We start from the raw sequence: 20,325 nt of genomic DNA on the forward strand, positions 1-20,325 counted from the left end.
GAAAACCAAGACTAAAAAACAGCATGTATATAAAATGTGTTCATATAAAATAAGAATAAATGAATATTATCAATCATCACATATTCAAATTCTCTATTTCCTGGATCTAAACTTTGTCATATAAGCTAAGTTGCACTACAATTTAGATTTTGCCCTTGAAAAAGATGAAATGTTTCCTAAATATTACTTTTCTTAGCAATTTCTGAGCTAGGTTGGGTTTATTATAATTGTAAATTTTCTAATACCAGTTGAAATTGTTTTTTACAGATTATAAATCCTCAAACCATTGGATTTTCAAAGGACATAATAGTCAAAATATATCTAATTACATTATCTCTGCATCACACTATATTCTGATTTTAAAATAGAGTCTAAACTGGTTATAACAGAATATTTTGCAGGAACACTGAATCTATGATTTACTGAAATTTCACCTATATCAAATTTTTCCTAGTGAATGAATAAACACGAATAACTGAAAGGGCATAGGTTTAGGACCTAATCCTATTTGTAAAATCAGGATGTGACATTAGATACAGTCAACAGAAAATAGTAACTCTTACTTGTGTATTTTATGTTACCAGGATCATAAAGGAGAGAAATTTTAAATTATTAAAATGGTCCTTTATTTTTAAAAGCCCATAAAGAATAATTTAGCATAACTGAGTCTACACTAGAAACACCACCACTAATTTTCCCCTAATACTGATGAGATAGCAGAAAGACACAAGGGCTGCTATGATGCTGATATTCTCATGTTTATACTGTTTTATATTCAGTACATGGTAGGAAAAGAAAAAGGCTCTGGTTTCTCTGCCAGTCCCACTGGGGTTCCCATTCCCTTTTGGTTCACCCATCAGGTACCTCTTGAACCTGAGCATCACGAGGCTGCTGGAGCAGAGCTACCGCACATCTATGAGGCCCTTCTGTCTCCTCCAGCCTCCTGTACCATGGCACTGCTGGCAAGGGACAGCCTCCACTGATGGGGGACCTGTCCACTGCTGGCGCAGTCACAGAATTCCCAAATCAATACAACTCCAAAGCTGTTAGGGAACCTTAGACTCACTCTTAGGTGGGCAAACTGCTATGAAAAGTAAAAGGAGAGCAAGGAGTCAGATGGCTATAACAGATCCCTACCACTGGCCTTATCTGAAGTGAACAGCACGATAACTTCTGCAGAAAGAAGTAAGCATCAAGCTTGCCCTTCCTCATTTTGGCCACAAGTTAGCTGCCTAAGACATAATGTAAATGGGTTATAAAGCAGATGAGGAGAAGTATAAATATTTAAGGAAAGAAGCTATTAAACGGCTGCTGAGTCCGTATTAATTAAATACAATTAGGCTGAGTGATGAGTTGAACATATAAGAATAAACAAAGACAAAGTCATAGCCCCTAACACAGTCATCTGTTCAATGAAGCATTTAAAATATCAAGAGTTGGTGTCTTTTTTCTTAATCTTATATGGAAACAGAATATTAGAAAAAAAAATTACCAGTGTCTTAACAAATTCAAAATAAGCTGAACTGTTGTCTTAATAGCAAATAAATGTCCTTATTTTTAATGAGATGGTTATCAAATATTTTGAATATGCCTAAAGCAAAGTTTTTATTAAAATAAAGCTAAACAGTATCTTTAAAATTCATTTGGCAGGTCGCTTCTTGTGGCTGTGGAATGACATTCTCAATAGTTTACAATTTATTGTCTGGAAAACGAAGATCTCAGTGTTCTGTAACAATATATTTCAAAGTTTAATAACCTTTGTTTCAGGCCATTTCTTATGTGTGCCTTAATTTGCTGCTTGAGCCACTCTCCTGTTGATGCATCTCCAGTGGAGACACAAAACATCTGGTCATGATCTTCTGCAAAATGACACTTCAACTTCATGAATCTCTCCTCATTGCCTCTTATTCAAGCAAAATTATCCCATTCAGTCTGCACTCACTTTAAACCACTGATCTTACTGAATTTATGCACCTATTTTTCAAGCTTGCTTATTTTCTCTTATACTCACTATGAGGAGATTAGCAAGAGAAGTGTTTACCACATACATTTTCCCCAGGTTTTTGTCCTACTTTCACACTTCAAGCACACCAGCAGTCATGGTGTCCCTGAGTGACCCGGCTTCACATCTGCCCCAAGGGCACCAGAGTCTCTGCCATTGACAAAGGGCACAGCAGAAGTTGCTGTGCTCTCAATCTTCTGCCCTGCTTTCAGGTCCATCTTCCTCATCCTCCCCATTCCCAGTGTCTCCAGGAGCTTCTCATACAGGAGGCACTTGATTTAAAAAGTAGGTTCTTTGTCCCTTCCCACCAACAGAATCAGAATGAGCATTATGTTTGAGAATTGTCATTTTTACCAAACATCCTGGGTAGTTCTGAACAGGTGGTGAAGACTCGTCTCTGAGTCACCTGGGACGAGAAATGGAACCCCATGCCTCTGAGCAGATGCGCACAGAGGCAGCTGCCTGGTTCTTTAAGCCTTTAGGTTTTAGGCAAAAGCAGTTTAGCAGTTGTGACATCTGAATGGAAAGGCAACGTCACAGGTGACCACTTTACTTGGGAAGTCTAAAAAAGCATCACCATCTTCCCCTCCCAACCCTCCTGGAAATCAGCTTGCTTCCATAAGACCTCCTACATGGGATGAATTTCCACTTGGACCTCCAGTGTTCAAAAACCTGAGAATTGCTGAAACCACTAGATTTAGAAGATCTCAGTTCTAAGTTCTAATTAATTGGCCATCAATGAACTTAGTTGGTATTTTTTTTAAAAAAGAAAAAGAACCTCAAATATTAAGAATCAAGCTGGCAGCACAGGTTTAACATAAATCTAGTAATCTCTTCTCTCCCTCTCACTCAGCTTTGTTCCAAGACTGGAATGGGACATGATTAGATTGTTAACAGGCTGGGGACAAGGAGAGGAGGGGGAGAGTCCTTGATTAGTTAAATATGGCAAGTACACATCATCTCTGAACGATGTCCACACTTCCTCTCACTCTTTAGCTGCAGAGCTCAGAACTAGAAACTGTATTCTGAGAAGGGTTTGCGTAAAGTTGAAATAAGAGCAGCATTACCATACGGTTCCTAAATAAAATAAGCTTATTTTTAGATCCTTGAATTAGATTGCTCCTAGGAACTCCACTTTCAATATTCTCACCCAGTCATTCACAGGGAGTTTAGAGTCTACTAAAATCTCTAAACAGGAATTACTTGTGTGTGTGGTATAATTTCTCCCAGAAAATGAGAAGGAAAAAAACAAACCAGTGTCTGATATAGGACCAATGAAGAAAGAACAAGAATACTTAATTTTCCCAATCCCAAATTATTCTACCATAGTACACCATGCATACTCGAGCAGGATGCTGCACCCCACATAAATACGGCTGAGGACCAACCTCCACGCTACTCCATAGCTATTGTGCTTAATTATGCTTTTTTTTCTCTCATTAGCACAATATATACACTCATCACCCAAGGAAGAAAAATAATTTATTTGCCCCGGACACTTTTTAAAAGTAGAATTGTATAAATTAGGCCCTATTTTATATATAAATGTGAGAAAAATCAATCATGAAATATGAAGATACATTTATTAACTGAATCTGACTAGACATCTGTTAAATAAATGATTTGCCAAAATTTGTACTGGAATCCACTGTAAAGCAGCTTTACAACTTGTTTGAGGCAAAAGAACACAAACGTTTATTTAATCATTTGTAAGAAGGCATTTATTTATCTCGTAATCTCAACTCAACGGAACTGGGTTTAGTGCTTACCTCAGACAAGATAACACGCTCTGCGTTAGAGATGTAGATATAAATAACATACTCCTCAAACACAAAGAGTTCATGGCCAGAAAAGTCAGAGGGCTTTTATCTAAATTCTCCTCCTCAGCAGTGATTTTGTGTACAAAAAGACAAATATTTTAGCAAAATACGAATATTGAAAAGAGGAATTGAAAATGTTTCCCAAATTAAGGCTATATCACCATCCTTGAGGATAGCACGTTTGATTTCATCATATGTAATTTTCACTTGAATTATGTAAATGTTACTTCCTACCCAAACATCACCACCTTACAGGAATATGCCCTCACTAGCCAATTTCATAGTACTGTGAGCAACTCTGATTTAAATCATAGTTTTCAATTTATTTTAAGCAGCAGAGGCAGACACATTCTCTTATAGGTTTTCAAACAAAACGTTAAGTAGAACTCTGACACGTCAAAAAGATAAAATGCTTGTGCTCCGTCTTCTGAAATAGAGGTGAAGAACCCAAAGTTTTCCTTTGTGTGTCCCACAGGGAGCTCTGAGCCGCCTCTTTAGGACTCTGAGACTCTGAGGGACCCCAGTGTGACACCCACCTGGAAATCACAGTTCCAGGAGCTGGAGGGGCTATGCCTGCCAGTGACAGTACTCATTAGGGGCAGCAGCGGGGTGCACAGAAGTCACAGCCTCACTTCCAATGGAACAGGAAAAGCAAAATCTGCTTTGCAAGCCAATCTCAAGGGAGGTATTTATTACCAGGATCTCCAAAGGACAACACATGAGCCATATGTTGTAAACAAAAAGGTGTGCTTATAGTCTTCACAAGTAACACTGAGAAATCGTACTGGAACTGTGAATACCTACACATGAGATACAACAATTCTGAGGTCTCAAATTACCAAGAGACAGATATATTCTGCTATATATTCTGAATCAAGCACACTTTTCCTCAAACGCACAATAACAATGTCATCACTTATGAGAAAATTTACCTCACCTTCCATCTGGGCTTACAGTCCTTAGGCCTCCAGTGACCTCCTGGCTCAATATCTAAGTCCTTGGAGAAGAGCTGATGAATTTCATCAAAACTGATTTCACTTACGTTGACGTGAAGGATTCCCCCTGGAAGGTCAAACACGTGAAGAACTGTTTTAATATGAAGCAAGATAGACAACTGTGAGTGGGGTGATAACATAATTTAGTTGCCAGGACAGTACACAGTGTGTTACTGTTATCACCATGTAATTGTTAGTATCACCCCCTTTCGGTTTTAGTTTGGATGATAAATTCTATGATTGCTTCACTATCTTTGGCAAATCAGCCAAACAGAAACCAAATTGTTTAATTTTTTTGCTCTGCATAATACAGTGACTATTTTACTATCCTTGGGAAATATTTGCATGTCATTACAAATTGGCTTATCATAATTTTACAACTCATTCAAGTATTTTTAAACTACTTTTAATTTCAAAGTCATTGACACGGGCAGCATGAGCACATAGTACCTAAGAGTTAATTAAGCAGTCAGGTTGGCAGGGAGTCGCCAGGTCCTACCTTCTGTGTACTAGGGACACTTTAACTCCTCTGTGCCTCAGCCTCTTTCTCTGTAAAAGCAGATGGTAATACCTGCCTCCCAGTGTGGCTGCATCCACCAGATAAAATGGTGCGTGTGAAGGATCAAGCACAGCATCAGCCACAGGGGTACACACTCAATATACATTAGCTGTTATTACTGTCCTCTACTTTACTCACATTTCTTGAGAGAATTTGCAAACACAACTCAATACATTTATATCCCCTTGTATGCAAACCTGGAAAACTATAGGCTTTTAAGATATTCCTGGCCTACTAGGCACTCGCTCTCTGAATTAACAAGTATATTCCTGGAGGTGTTTTTACTAGTAGCTTTTCTGCTGTATACCACTGAAATAGGAATGACTCTTGGATGGAAAGCCATTCCCATTAATTCAATCAAAAACAGAACTAAGAACTTACCGAACTAAGTTCTGTCTCATTCTTCATCTCATTAAATACGTACCAACAAATGAAGTGTCCCTCTTCAAGTCGTCTGAGCCTCAGTGGCCCTGATGCCACATACAAAATCCTCAGCTCCTCCTGGAGAGAACCCTTTCCCTTCCTCCTGTTCTATATTCTATGGCTTCACAGCTGCCTCTCTCCCCATCCCTCCCTTCTCCCTAAGGAGACAGGAATACCAGCAGCTTCCGCTAAACATCGAGGCATGCCAGAGAGAAGTATTTTAAAATACAAATGCCTACATTTCAAAGGGTAAGCTGGGGGGGGGGGGGGGAATGTGCAATCTTCTCACATCTGCCAGTTCTCCTGACGATGTTTGTGGTCTTTTATAACCAAACACCCAGCCTTTCCTGTGACAAGATTCACCTAAAGGAAAGAGTGATCTATGGACTCACAGAGAAAGGGCAGGTCACCATGTAAGACTGATCAGTGTAAGTACAGACTCCACTGACAAAAACAGTATCTACCACCGTAATCAAGTAAAATTCACACCAATAAATCTGATGCATTTATGGTATTCATGATTGCTACCGTGACTGCCATTGGGCTAAATTATAGACAGTTCACAGAGGTCACCTATGCTGGGATTCTTTATGTGCTGTTACACCCATTTCCTTGCCTATTTTCCAGGTTGACAGGACCCGATCCAGCTGCAATCACCGTTATTGTCAGCGGTTCTCTCCAGTCTCATTTAGTCTGTTATCTCAAACACACATGCACTGGCAAATGAGGAGGCAAGCCTTCCAGCTCTCTTCTCAACAGGCAGGCCACCACCTTCTCTCTCTAATGCTCCAGGCCCCCAGAGTTCACTTCCCTTCCAACTGCTGCACCAGGCACATTCCTCAGACTCCCTCAGCAGCTTTCCTATGTGCTTATTCCTCCTTCCTCTGAAATCCTCCTCTCTTACAGACTGGAGGCCAAAGACGACCCAGGGGCAAGACATTGTCATTCCAGGGGGACCAGCAACGTTACTCTTTGGCGGTGTGGGGGTGGAGGGTAGGAGACAGGCTTCCAAGACAGGACTGCCGCCACTGGGAACAGTGAGAGTGTGATCAGAGCGAGAAGAGGAAGAAGAAACAATAATTTGGTGGGGTGGGGTGGAGTCTGAGGAGACAAACAACTCTGTTTTTCTGAGTGGCTGCCTACGCATTTCAAAGTATGATCACCGAACTCACACAAGAGTCTCAACATTTAGATCAGGATGTGACTTCAGGATTCCTGCCTTAAGTTCCTGCTTTGTTTTTCCCCACAGCACCTTTTTAAATTATCACTTACAGTTAGGTCCACAAAAAAGTTAAGTGACCCCTGCCCCAAGAGCTGGCTACCCTGCTCTATCCCCTGCTCACTCAACCTGGAACAGAGGACTGCCCTCCCCCCAGCTCACTGTACCTCCTTGCTTCTGGGGTCTGTAAGTAAATCTTGTGACTCCACTTCCTTTGTGTGGTGTACCTTCAGTCAAAAGGACCCCTCGGGTTTGACCTCAAAATGGGAGCTCGAAAGCTGAGGGAGCTACCTGCCAACCCCACGTAGAGGGCTTGTGCTCCCTTATTCAGCAGGTCAGAATCTGGGTATTCTTAATTGGATATACCTGCTCTGTTTCTCAACACAATGGGCAAGGAGGATAGCATTGTGGGTGCAGGTTGTATCTCCCTATAATGCCCTGGAGCTACAAACAGCTACTAACTTCCTCTCCCAAACCACTCAGTCTCCCTGGGAAGGAACCAGTGCTTGCTGGCAGTCTGTGGAATTGCCCTGCACCACTGTGGACTGTGGCAGACAGGTATTGCCACAAATCCCCACCCTAAACTGTCACTGCTGTTGAAGTCAGACTCCCCTGCAAAGACAACACTGGCAGGCCCCAGCCTGAGGTAGGTGTATTTCCCATGAGTCTCTAAGCAAGTCCCTGCTATGTATCAGGTCTGGAAAGAATTGGCAATACTCATATGTGACAGTCCCAGCACTATGCCATCATGAGCTAAATGGAACACTAGGCCTCTGCCTCCTTTTCCCGGGCAGGGACAGGGGAGGCGGGCTATCAGGTCCTAGGAGCCAAGAAGAGTTCCCATACATTAGTGCCCCAAGGGGAGGCTGGCACTGGGCCTCTGGTGTCAGCACCTGGGACTAGGGTGTTGGGCTTGGAAAGCCAGCCCTGACACATGAACTCTACCAGGGGCACCGTGGTGCTCTGGGTGGGCAAAGACTGCCGAGGCAAGCACCTCTTATGCTGCCACATTCCTTGCTGGGTCGCAAATGACCCAACCCCATGGGATCTCAGGAGTCCCACCCCTGGCATGGTATAGCAAAACCAATTCTTACTAAAGCAGGGCCCCTGAACAAATGGCAGCAGGTCCTCCCAAATTCTCAGGTTGGAAAACTAACAGACACTTGCAGGAACCCTGCTCAAAAGGCGTGGGCTGTCTTGAACAGTATGGCCTATCAACATGCCTAATCACTGGTGCCACATTCTTGAGACTTGGGATACATCAGCTAATGTTGCACTGGTAGAGGTGAATCCTGACCACTTGGGAGGGTTGGCTGGGATAAACTAGAACAGGAGATGGCAGCATGGGAGTCAGGGAAGAGGCAACCTCCATCCCAGGTGTTCCCTGTTACTATCTGTCCAACCAAGACATCCAGCCACCAGTGTGAAAAGAAACAGACAAGTAACTATACAGGATAGAATTGCCAAGGTTTTCTAGAAAAATCTGCCCATGGGAAGGTGAAGAAGGGTGCTAATTGGCTCAGGTCTTTGGGACTGGTTCCCAGCTGTTGGTTATAGCAATTAAGATGCCTGCCCTGGCTGGAGAGGCCAAAGACCCCAAAATTCACAATGTGTACAAAAAAACAACACAAGGTTTTGAGGGCCTATTTTATTAGAGACACCCTAGAGGAGACTCCAGACTTGTCACCAACAGCACTCCCAAATGACTTGAGCTACCAAGGCAGGAGATGAAAACAAAAAAGGGAATAGATGCTCAGGAAGAGACCTCCCCCACAAGCTCTGGAGTCTGCAGGGATAAGAAGAAAGCAGCTCTGCTTCTCCTAACCTGGGTTTCTATGGCTTGGCACCAGGCCATTCTATCCATCACAGTTATTACAGCTCAGGTTCACTGTGAGTGGACAAGACTAGATGAAGCATACCTCCTCTTATGTAAAATTGGGAAGGATCAATGGGTATATCATGCTTCCACAGACCCCCCCCAGGACCACTTCCAACCCAGAAGGTGCCCTTCAGGCCAGAATCTAAGGAGTTCTTTCTTTAAAGACTGATTTTATTTTTGAGACAAAAAGAATGAGAATGAATGGGGGGAGGGGCTGAGGGAGAGAGAGAAAGGAAGCAGGCTCCCCACTGCAGGGAGCCACCTTGCTGGATCCCACAACCCTAAGATCATGATTTGAGCCAAAACCAAGAGTTGGAGGTTTCACTGACTGAGCTCCCCCCCACCAGGTGCCCCTAAGGAGTTCTTCTTGAAGCGCCCCCCTCAATTATAAGACCATACTGTTACAATTCACAACAAGGTGATATACAGCATAAAAGGCACTAGACCACATCAGTGATGTAGCTAGACATGAAAAAGATAATTTCCCTGAAGGCCAAATCTTGTCTGCCCAATAAAAGCAAATGGCCCCTCTGCTCCTTCAGCTAGTAGGGCTTCCAGGCCCCTTATCAGTCTCCCTGGAGGGGCGGCTCCTGGACTCAGCTTCCTCCCTCATACAATGACTAACAGGCTCCTCTGTGTGGGCAGCTCTGGAGATCAGGGGTCTCTAATCCAAGACAGCTCCAAAACAAGTCTGAAGCCTTTGCTCAGGCTTTGTAGGGTCTCCAAAAGACTGCCAGCCCACCATGAGGTATTGGTTTTCTAGAAAAAGGTTTTCTAGAGGCAATGCATGAGGCAATTCTAGAGGCAATTTCATGAGGGCAAATGCTATCACCACTTAGAATCCTCCAGCCCTGGCAGCAGGATCTGGGGTCCCATACTCTGACCTCCGAGAGTGGAAACTGCCAAGGCTGCTGCCCTATAAACCCAGCAGTTCCCTGGAACTTGTCTCTCCTCTGGGGGCCAATCACCCATATAATTCTCTAATTATCCACTGGGACACACATAATAGACAGTTCCTCCTATTCAAGCCTTCCAACAGTCTTAATATTTGTATACAATAGGCAGAAATCAGAGCTCATTTTGGGGGGCCTCTATAATTGTCAGGCATGTTACCAGGCTCAGTGAAGGCTGTTTCCAAGTTAGTGGCCTACCAAGCTGATTTACTGACCCCGTTCCAATTCGACCAGCAGAAGGGCCCCATGCATCCCTATGGCTTGCTGGGCCTCTCTGATGCTCACTGCTTTCATGCAGGACATTTTGCAGTACACTATGTGATACTTGGCAGGAGCCCCTCCCCCCTCCCCCCAGGCCCTTTATACTCTTATACTCTTCCATATCTGCCCAGGCACCACCACCACATGGATGAGTATGATCTACACCTTGTCCCAAGGAGAACCACCCCTATGGTCTTGGCCCTCAAGGCCCAACCATCCAGGGGGACCCTCCAACTTATTTTGGCTTCCCTGATTAAGCAGTTCGTGTCCACTGTGGGTCCAGTGCCCTTGGGCCATCATACTCATGTGGCTCTCCATATGTCCACTTCAACACTCAACCTCCAAAGCAACTGCCTCCATGCCAGGCCCCAAGAGTCCCATCTATGCCTACCAATGAACTTCAATCTCCCTGGAGCTACCCTTACAAAACACTGAACAGACCCCATCCATCACTCTGCCCCATCACGTCAAAAGCAGGCAGAATTTAGCCCCTTTACATCAGGCCAAGGTCTGCTGCTAACCCTCACTGGGACTGGGATAGATGCTGGCACACAAGGACAACTTATTAAGACAAACACCAACCTGTCAGCCACCCTGCTGAACACACTGGGCTATCACACCGAAGACTAGCCCTGATACAACAACATGATTTTTTAGCACAGACAGTTCTAGATAACCATTCAATTTTAGCTTACCTACTGGCCAGGGAAGGAGCTGTAAGTGCTGGCAAGGGCCCCACCTGCTACATGTATATTAATAGTTCTGGAATGCTTCAGACAAATTTATAAAATATGGCCCTACAGGTACAAATATTCCATAATCTCATCCAAGTGTTTGATCAAATGTCTACTTTAGCCTTTTCTGGGGCTTTGGTTTATTTTCTTGGCTGGACCCCAACAAATGGGGGTGGTGGTTACTGACAGCATTTTAAATTGCTGTTTGTCTATTGGTATTGTTGACTGGCATTTTTGCTTTGTTCAAGTGTTTCATGCTCTGGGTGACCAAAACCCTGCCAGTGGCTTGTAATATCTCTGCTGTCCAGGCAGTGCCTATGATTTTCCCTAAAGATTAATGTCTAGGCATTATGGGGTCAATTGTGATGAGAAAAACAACTATTGTTCTTCTGAAAAAACAACTTTGTTTTTCTGAGTTGCTGCCTAGGCATTTCGAAGTATGATAACCCTGCTCATACCCAGAGTCTGGATACTTAGATAAGGACTTCAGTTTAGGATTTCCGTCATAAATTCCTGCTTTGCTCTTGCCAGGCACATTTTTAAATTACCACTTAGAATGAAGTCCACAAAAAGCTAAATGACCTCTGCCCCAACCACCCTGTAAGTGATAGGTGCTAGCTACCTTGCTCTACCTCCTGCTCACTCAACCTGGAACAGGGCTGCCTTCCCCCAGCTCACTGCGCCCCCCTTGTTTCTGGGATCTGTACATAAGTAAATCTTGTGACTCTACTTCCTTTGGGTGGATATACTGAAACTGCACCCTCAGTCAAAAGGACCCCATGGATTTCATTTCCCCAAAGTGGGAGGTCGGATGCCAACCCCATGTGGGTGGCTTGCGCCCCCTCATTCAGCAGGTCATAATCTGCATATTCTTAATACACTAGCTCCCTCTCCTCAACACATGGTATTGGGGAAAAGACCTCATGCACAGAAAGTGAAGGGAAGGGGCATATTACAGAGAACAGGCAAGAAGAGGCACTGAGCAGCTGAACTGCTGGTGATGTGGTTCCCAAACAAACCTCAGGAGAAAAAAAAACTCTCAAGGAGAGCCTGTGGTCAGGGAGGACTTTAGGTTCTCCCACCACCGCACTCACTAAAGCTACTTTCACTCCATTTACATACTGGATGTGCCCTCAAGTTTCTCTCAAAGAAGTGTTCTGGGGCTTTAAAACCAGGAGAGGATACATCTTTCTTACTTGTAATGAATTAGGCAATCAGGCAGGCTAGCCCCCTTTATTTCATTTGTTGAGATTTCAAGGGCAACAGAAGGACCCACTGAACTCCACAGAGAATCCCCAAGCTTCACTCCATGCCTGTGCTATTCCAATGAGAAAGTGTGCTCTTTCCCCAGTTAGAAATTAAAAGGTCAAAAAATAAATCTATTTGCTGAAATCAATTTATCTAGCAGTGCTATCAGCACACAAATATAAATAACATAATTATCAAATCTTGATTTTTCATTGTTTGGAAGACAGAAGTGGGATTAGAAAGGGAAGAACAGAACTGGGTGCCTGAAAAGAGGAGGGGCTGCCAGTTAGCTAGAGAGCCAAGTGGAAGAATGAGAGTCAACTGTAAGCTATCCATTAGTCTTGGCAACAAAGCCTGCATGCCAAACTATTTCTCCTACATCTGAGAAAAACTTACTTGCATCATTGATTATGTACAACATTCACTATAATTTCTTAATGCTGAATTAGCAAGACATGTGATAATACCACACAGTTTGGAAACCTCAATGGGTCTGGGGTCTGTGAGGTACATGCAGGCCCAGACTACAGGCTCATGGAAGTGTGCATTGTAACATATCACATGATATGACTTAGGATATTACTTTTTTCTTTTTTTTTTTAAGATTTTATTTATTTATTCATGAGAGACACAGAGAGAGGGAGAGACACAGGCAGAGAGAGAAGCAGGCTCCATGCAGGGAGCCCAATGTGGGACTCGATCCCGGGACTCCAGGACTATGCCCTGGGCGGATGGCAGACACTAAACCACTGAGCCATCCAGGGATCCCCCCTTCTATTAAAATATAATTCTTGGGGATCCCTGGGTGGTTCAGCGGTTTAGCGCCTGCCTTTGGCCCAGGATGTGATCCTGGAGTCCCGGGATCGAGTCCCATGTCAGGCTCCCGGCATGGAGCCTGCTTCTCCCTCTGCCCATGTCTCTGCCCACCCCTCCCCCCGCCTACGTCTATCATGAATAAATAAATAAAATCTTTTTTTTAAAATAAAATCTTTAAAAAAATAAAAAATATATATGTATAATTCTTAAAAGAATAGTCAGTACATATGAATTACCTACGCTTACATTTTTTTCTTACATTTCAAGTAAGATATTATCTCTAGCCAGAGAGTTGTTTTCCCTATAAATCAACAGCTTTCCATGACTACTGAACTTGGTTTAGAGCCTATGATCTATTTCTTGGTATCTAAAGCCTAATTCTAGATATCCTGGCTTTTTATCACCACTTTACCCTTAGGGTTTCAAATGTGCACAGCCTAACGATCTGATGACAGTGTTGAGAAAGACCTGAATTTCCTGAAGAAATATCCTATCGGGTGAATTTCACTCCAAAGTCAAAAAATGATTTTTACGATAAGAGAGCACATACTCTCCCTTACCCTCTGGGCTGCTGCCTGAGCACAGCTCAAGGCTTATTGGTTATATCAGTCATCTTGTCCCCTGTTACCCACTGCCCGCCTTGGAACCAACCCTAGAAACTGCGTATTCCCAATGGGGAATTACTTAGGCTTCTCAACTTCTGGAATTTTGTGTCTGTTTACACAATTTGTAATTCAACTACTCCTGAAGTGACCAAATCTAAGATTTTTTTTTTAAGATTTTACTTATTTATTTAGAGAGAGCATGCAAGCAGGGAGAGGGCGGGGTGTGTGGGCGGGGAGATAGATTCTCAAGCAGACTCCTTACTGAGCATAGAGCCTGATGCAGGGCTCAACCTCATGACCCTGAGATCATGACTTGAGCCAAAGCCAAGAGTTGGATGCTTAACAGACTGAACCATCCATGTGCCCAGAATGCCTGGACATTGGGCAAATGAATGAACAAATGAATGAATGGGTAGGAAGGGCGAAGCCAGCCATGTTCAAATTCTGTCTCACCTCTCTTTCTTCTGCTTTTCCTTCCTACCTGTATCCCCACCCCTTGGCTCCATCAGGTGCTGAACTATACCTATAAGACATTTGTGCCAAAGGTGTCCCACATGTAGATGACCCAAAGCAATAGCCCCCGGAAAGCCCAAATTCTCATCCCCTAATCCTGCCCATGACACCTTACTTATGGTTTTGTCTCGCTTTACTCTGAATGACTAACTGGAACATCCAGGTAACAATCTTTGCTTTTTGTCCCCACTTTTCCCTTCTAACCTACCCAATGAGCCTTTAATCCACCCCTGAAAGCCTCACAGCTTTTATCACATTCTTCCAAATGGTTCTCCTCATTCCTGACTATTGAGAAGCTGATAACCTCCTCCAGTGTCATAATTCACAACTATTACTTATTTCTTCAACTCTGACACATGTACTTGTATATGTTTTAGCATCCTGACATAGGAACATACCTCACAATGTGTGCATTTAATGGACTGCTGCTTCCTTGTTCCCAGAAGTCATTATAAAATAATGATGTGTCTTGTAAAGAAAATACGGTATGTCATATACTCCTCCCAGGATTTCTGGAACCATTTCATCACCAAGAAATTTCCATATGCAGCACCTCAGTGTTTTTTCTAGAATACCACCTCACTCCTCATCTTAAATGAACAAGTGTTCTTCCTTTCAAACTGTGCTAAGTGCTCACTTTCCTAGGTCCATAGTCTTAGAGTCAGGGATAAAAGAAGGTATTCTGCAGACTTACACCTACACTTTACAAAAAAATGTTTACTTTCTTCTTTCATAAATTGACCTCCTTTGAAGTTCATGATTGCTAATCATACCACCTTCTAATATCCAACCTTGTTTACTGGCAAGGAGGGACTGTCCCCTCTCCCCTTCCTGTACATCATCCTTATAAGCCCGGATCTGTATTCATTCCCTAAGCTTCACTGTCACCTAGAATGACTAGCAGTGTCAGAGTTGAAAGCCAGTCAGCTCTAGCTTAAAATTTTCTCTGCTAAAAAAAAAAAAAAAAAAAAAAAAAAAAAATTTCTCTGCTAGATCATTTTTCCCATCTATCTGGTCTTCTAATAAAGCAGCTCACTAAATTTGGTGGTATGGCTAAGAATCATCGGGCATGGCTGTTTAGAATGAAGGTTACTGGCCCCATTCTCAAAGCTCCTATGTCAGTAGACACCCCTGGATTACGTTTGCAGTCACCCAGCTTTATGTGAACACATTTCACCTGCTGGAACTGCCCATCACCGAGTCCTGCCTTCCAGAGGAAGAAGCTAAAACCCACTTTCCCATCCTCCCTAGCAGCTAGGAGCAGTCACGTAACCACATATACTAGCACGAACATTAAAACAGAAGAGAATAACATGAGAACATGGGCACTTTACAAAACTACCTTTTCATAAACACAGTGACAGCAGACGCTTCCAGCTTTAGGGGCACCTCTGGTCTCCAGAGCTGAGCACTGTGGTGGAATCTATGACCTCAGCTGAGTGAAAGCAAGAGATGCTTCACACAGTAGTCTGGGCCTCATTGTGGCGGCTCAGCCCCTAAATCTAACTTTGGCCACCCAGGTTTTCTGAGGACTGTCTGAGAGTGAAACTGTATTCTGGGGTTTGCAACCTGGAAATCTGATGTTCTCTATGGATCTGGAGTTTGGTTTAGAGGCTTACATTTTTAACCAGTATCCGGAGCTGCTTCTGGTGTGAATGATCCCCAGACCACACTTCTAGAAACACTGCTCCATGAGTTTTACCCAGTGATGGCACCTTGTAATGGACTGAATGTTCATGTCCTCTAAAATTCATATGTTGAAATCCTAACCCTCAACAGGATAGTATCAGGAGGAGGGGCCTTTGGAAGGTGATTAGGTCATGAGGACAAAGCCTTCATAAGTAGGATTAGGGGCCTTATAAAAGAGATCCCAGAGGGATCCTTCACCCCTTCCACCATGTGAGGACATAGTGAGAGGATGGCCATTTGTGAACCAAGAATTAGGCCCTCACCAGACCCTGAATCTGCTAGTACTTTGATCTTAACACTTTTAGTCTCCGAGACTGTAAAATAAATACTTCTTGTTTAAGCCATTCAGTCTATGGTATCTTTGTTTTAGCAGCCCACAAGGGCTTAGGACTAAACCACACCTATTCACTCACACATACTCTTACTTCCCCTCTCTTCCTGACCCGACACACCTGATCAATAACTGTCCATGCTTGAATCCTCTGTCCAATAAATACCACTAAAGAAAATCACATAAGCACATACACTAATCTCATCGTAAGGGATAGTACTTAACACACTATCTTGAAAAAAGTAAGCTCTCAACAAAAACAAGTGTCATAATATTTGTGCATTTTAACCCTCTAGGGTTGGCGTGTGGAGGGCTCTCTTGGCTAACCAGTTAGTCACCTTTAATTTATGATTAGTTGACTCTACTTTTCATTCCCTGCAACAACTTTTTAAATATTTACCTCTACCTTTCATGCTGCTCAGTGCTTCCTGGTAAACCTCTCATATGTATGTGGCCTCTCATTTTATTAGGAACACAGAAGCAACAGGCATGAACCCCTTCACTTTCTCCACCTCATCTCCAAATGAACTGTTCTCCCTCAGGGGAGAAGCGGTTCCTATTTTCCAAGGCTCATTCTTTGACCTGAGCATATTTCTGTTCCCTGTAAGTTTCTCCAGAATCTGGCTTCCTAATACTTCCCATCTCTTGTCTCTCCGTGATGCCTAAAACTTGCTCAGTTCCGCATTTCCCCAAATAGTTCTTCCCTCACCCTGACCTCTTCCAGATACTTTACCCCCTTCTGCTTCCCTTTTCTACTAATTTTTTTTAACCAACTAGTTTTCATACACCTCGGAGTCATTTCTCCTGACAGTATATTTTGCCTCTTACCCTACCTCTCTACTGAGACTGTGCTTGCTGTGGTCCTGCTTTCTTCATGCATGTCACAAGACAGAACAGTCTCTCCTTGAAACTCTGTGCTCGTTGGCCTCTGGGAGCACATTCTCGGACTCCTCCATGCCCCTGACTGTTTCCCTTCTTCTACTGATGACCCCCCAGCCCCGCAAGTGCCAGTGTTCTCCAGGGACCCAATCTCGGTATTCCTGTCTCTCTGCCTCTATCTCCAGCCTATATCTCTCTGATGAAATTCAGACCCCACATCAACTCTCCTGAGCTTTAAATAAAATGGGCCGAACTCTAACTTCCTCATTAACTTCCCCATTCTCCAAATGTGATGTTTATCCTGCAATACATGTCTCAGTTAACAGTCACCAAGCCACAAACCTGCTCATGAACCCTGATCCCTCAGTAGGTCACCTCATCTGGCCAATGGCATCCCTTGGCGCTTCTCTTTGGTGCCCCATCCTCTCTCTCCAATGCCCTGGCCTTGTAATTTGCTCTTGTCATTCCTCTTGGCCCCTTCAGAAAGCTTCTCACTGGTCTTCCAGATTCTAATATTTTCCCATTCTCAGCCATTTTTCAACTTGACATCACAATAATCTTTCTGAATACCTCTTAGTCACATTATTCATCTGCTTAAAGCAGTGGTATTTTGTTTTATCCTTTTTTTGCCCCTGACCTTTTGAAAGCTGTGCACTCTCACCCTAAGATATGCACACAGGCCATAAATCAACCCTTGGCATGTATGTCCAGGGGCTCTGCTCCCTCTAAGGTCTCACTCATGGATGCCCAGGGATTTGTGGAACCCAGATGCCCTCAAGGCCCCTCACCTCCCCGTCCAGACTCACTGTCCACACACCCTCGCACACACCTGCCCTGGTCACAGCAGACCATCCTCTATTCTCAAAACACAGAACCTTTCATGCTCTGACACTGGTTACCTCAACTACCTACTGAACAACCTTGCAAGACCCAATTACAACATCCCCTCTCACTGACGTCTCCCTTTCCCTTCTAGAATGAACCACTGACTTCTACTAACACACAGTAACCCATTCATAGCAATGAGCACACTGCCTTTCTCTGAGCGTGTTACCTGCTCTGGCTGATAGAATTCAGCTTTGTTTCTCCTCTGCCTGTCCCTGTGAACAACCCAAGGCCACTACATATGCAGTCATGGCTTACTCTAAAATGGCTCCCACCTCTCTTTTGACAATAAATACATGCATAATGGTTTGTCACATTAAGCATTCTTTGAGCATTCTGAAGTGTATTTACCTTTTCCCTCTTTGCTGATTTTCATTTGAATTATTTAAACTCCTCTCAAAAAATCCTTACAGCTTGTGTTATGTTCCTAAGTCTAACAACTATAGCAATTATCAGGGTCAAACCATAAAGAAAACTATTCCACAAACAGTAAGAACAAAATATATGAAAGTTGCTGTAAATGTATTTTGTTTGAATTAAGAACTCCAGGTAAGCCTGTCTTCATTTTAATGCAAAGTATATGAATGACATTTTCTAGCTCTACTTCACTCAGAAAAATCAAAACATCCACTCTAAGCACTTATTATTTTCTAGCTCTAGATAAAGTGAAATTTCTTCTTTACTTTGCAGCATGGAGAGTCTCACATAAATTTAAGAAAGCTGCAGGGTGCCTGGGTGGCTCAGCCAGTTGAGCATCTGCCTTTAGCTCAGATCATGATCCCAGCGTCCTGGGATTGAGTCGTGCAGCACTGAACTCTGCTCAGTGAGGAGCCTACTTCTCTCTCCACCCTTCCCCAATGCTTATGTTGTCTCGCTTTCTCTCTTTCTCAAATAAATAAATAAAATCTTCGAAAAAGGTTTAAGAAGGCTGAAAGTGGATTAGCCCTCTGGAGAATCTACAAATATAAACAGTGACATGGAAGTCACTCATACTGTATAAATAACTCATATTAAAATAGACTTTAGAGTGTAATTGAATGTAAAATATTGCTGAAATCCATCAAATCAATTTTATCTAAATTCCAATTGGAAAACTTCCAATGTTATCTTTATGGCAAGCCAGTGTTGCCAGTCCCACTGCTACACTAGAGAAAAATAAAAAGGAAGTTACAGCTAGATAATCAAACACACCAATTTTAAGCCTTAACTTCACTTTTGGTGAATATAGGAAAATTAGGTATCATTCATACTTGGACAGTTTTCATCAAGGTAGGTATTCCTACACAGACCTCCTTTAACTATTTTTTTTTCCTTTAACTATTATTTAGGGAAGTATTGTATTTAATTATTTTGTATGATATTATAATAAGATTTTACATGTAGGTATTTCAGTATGATGTTCTCTATTATGGATGAGAAATAACCTGTTCACTAAAAAAAAAAAAAAAAAAAATTAGAGATGCATAGCTAAGTATAAAATCCTTTAACTCCACCCATTGCTCCCAGATTTCTCATTCCCTTAATTATTACAAACTCTGGCTCTATCAAAGCAGTTAGAAGGAAAGGGAATCCTTGCAACACTGTGAAATTGTTACTATACTCCCATATTTTGTAGATAGGTAAAGTGAGGCTCTGTTTTGCAGAGATCACATGACTAAGTGAAGAGGCTCTACTGGATGGCCCACGCAAGGGTCTCTTGGAAGAAGTCTCATTATGTTGGCTGTATGCATAGGCCCCTTTCTAAGTAGTCATTCGTATGTGGCCAATTTTCTAATTGGATGTGGGGTTGATGCCGGACCCCATGCCAGTAGCCCATGAGGAGGTCTTCTGTGAAAAGGTGGCTCACCAAACCAGTGTGATCTTCTCTTGTGAAGAACACAAGCCTGACGGAACACAAGCAGCACCAGGACATTAGATGAAAAGGCAATGCCTCACAGCCCTGACACAATCTCTCAAGCACTAGGACAAGAGCAATTATAAGTTATGGGACAGGAGGAAAACAGGGCTACTAGGAAGGCCTGGCAGGCAAATGCTTTGAAACAGAGTTTAATTAGTACCCATAAAGCAGTAATTAAGAAAATGGCAACTAAACCAAAAACAGAAAGATTTCCTAAAACTATAAATCCTTGAATATGCAAATTATGAAAATGAAATTATTGTAATCAATATTTCAACAGAACATTACTTAGTGGTTTCAGTACTGCAGAGACAAAAACATTCATTTTTAGAAAACCAAGGCTACAATAATAAAGTAATGACAAATATATAGCCACAAAAATCACAGCTTCATTCTCTACCATAAGACAGGAGATAGCAAGATTAGAATCAACTGAGAATTTTTTTGTAAATACTCATGCCTCCTCTCAGATTAATAAAATCACTTAGAGGATGGGACCAAGAATTATAAAAGATCCCCAGACTCAGTATAGCCAGGATCTGTTCTAGATTAGTGGATCTCCAAGTGTAGTCCAAGAATGACAAGCACCTAGGAACTTGTTAGAAATGAAAATTCTC

General features: G+C 42.7%; 1 protein-coding gene across 2 annotated transcripts in view; it reads right to left on the minus strand.

The window, feature by feature from the left end:
- Window positions 1-20,325, minus strand: part of B4GALT6 (beta-1,4-galactosyltransferase 6) — a 69,400-nt gene that overhangs the window by 15,386 nt on the left and 33,689 nt on the right. For both annotated transcript variants that reach the window (XM_025996920.2, XM_072732132.1), the window contains one exon: window positions 4,760-4,884. In XM_025996920.2, coding sequence (XP_025852705.2) covers window positions 4,760-4,884 — 125 coding nt within the window. The remainder of the gene's footprint in view (window positions 1-4,759; window positions 4,885-20,325) is intronic.

Source organism: Vulpes vulpes, chromosome 13, assembly GCF_048418805.1.
Source record: "Vulpes vulpes isolate BD-2025 chromosome 13, VulVul3, whole genome shotgun sequence".
Classification (NCBI taxonomy): domain Eukaryota; kingdom Metazoa; phylum Chordata; class Mammalia; order Carnivora; family Canidae; genus Vulpes; species Vulpes vulpes.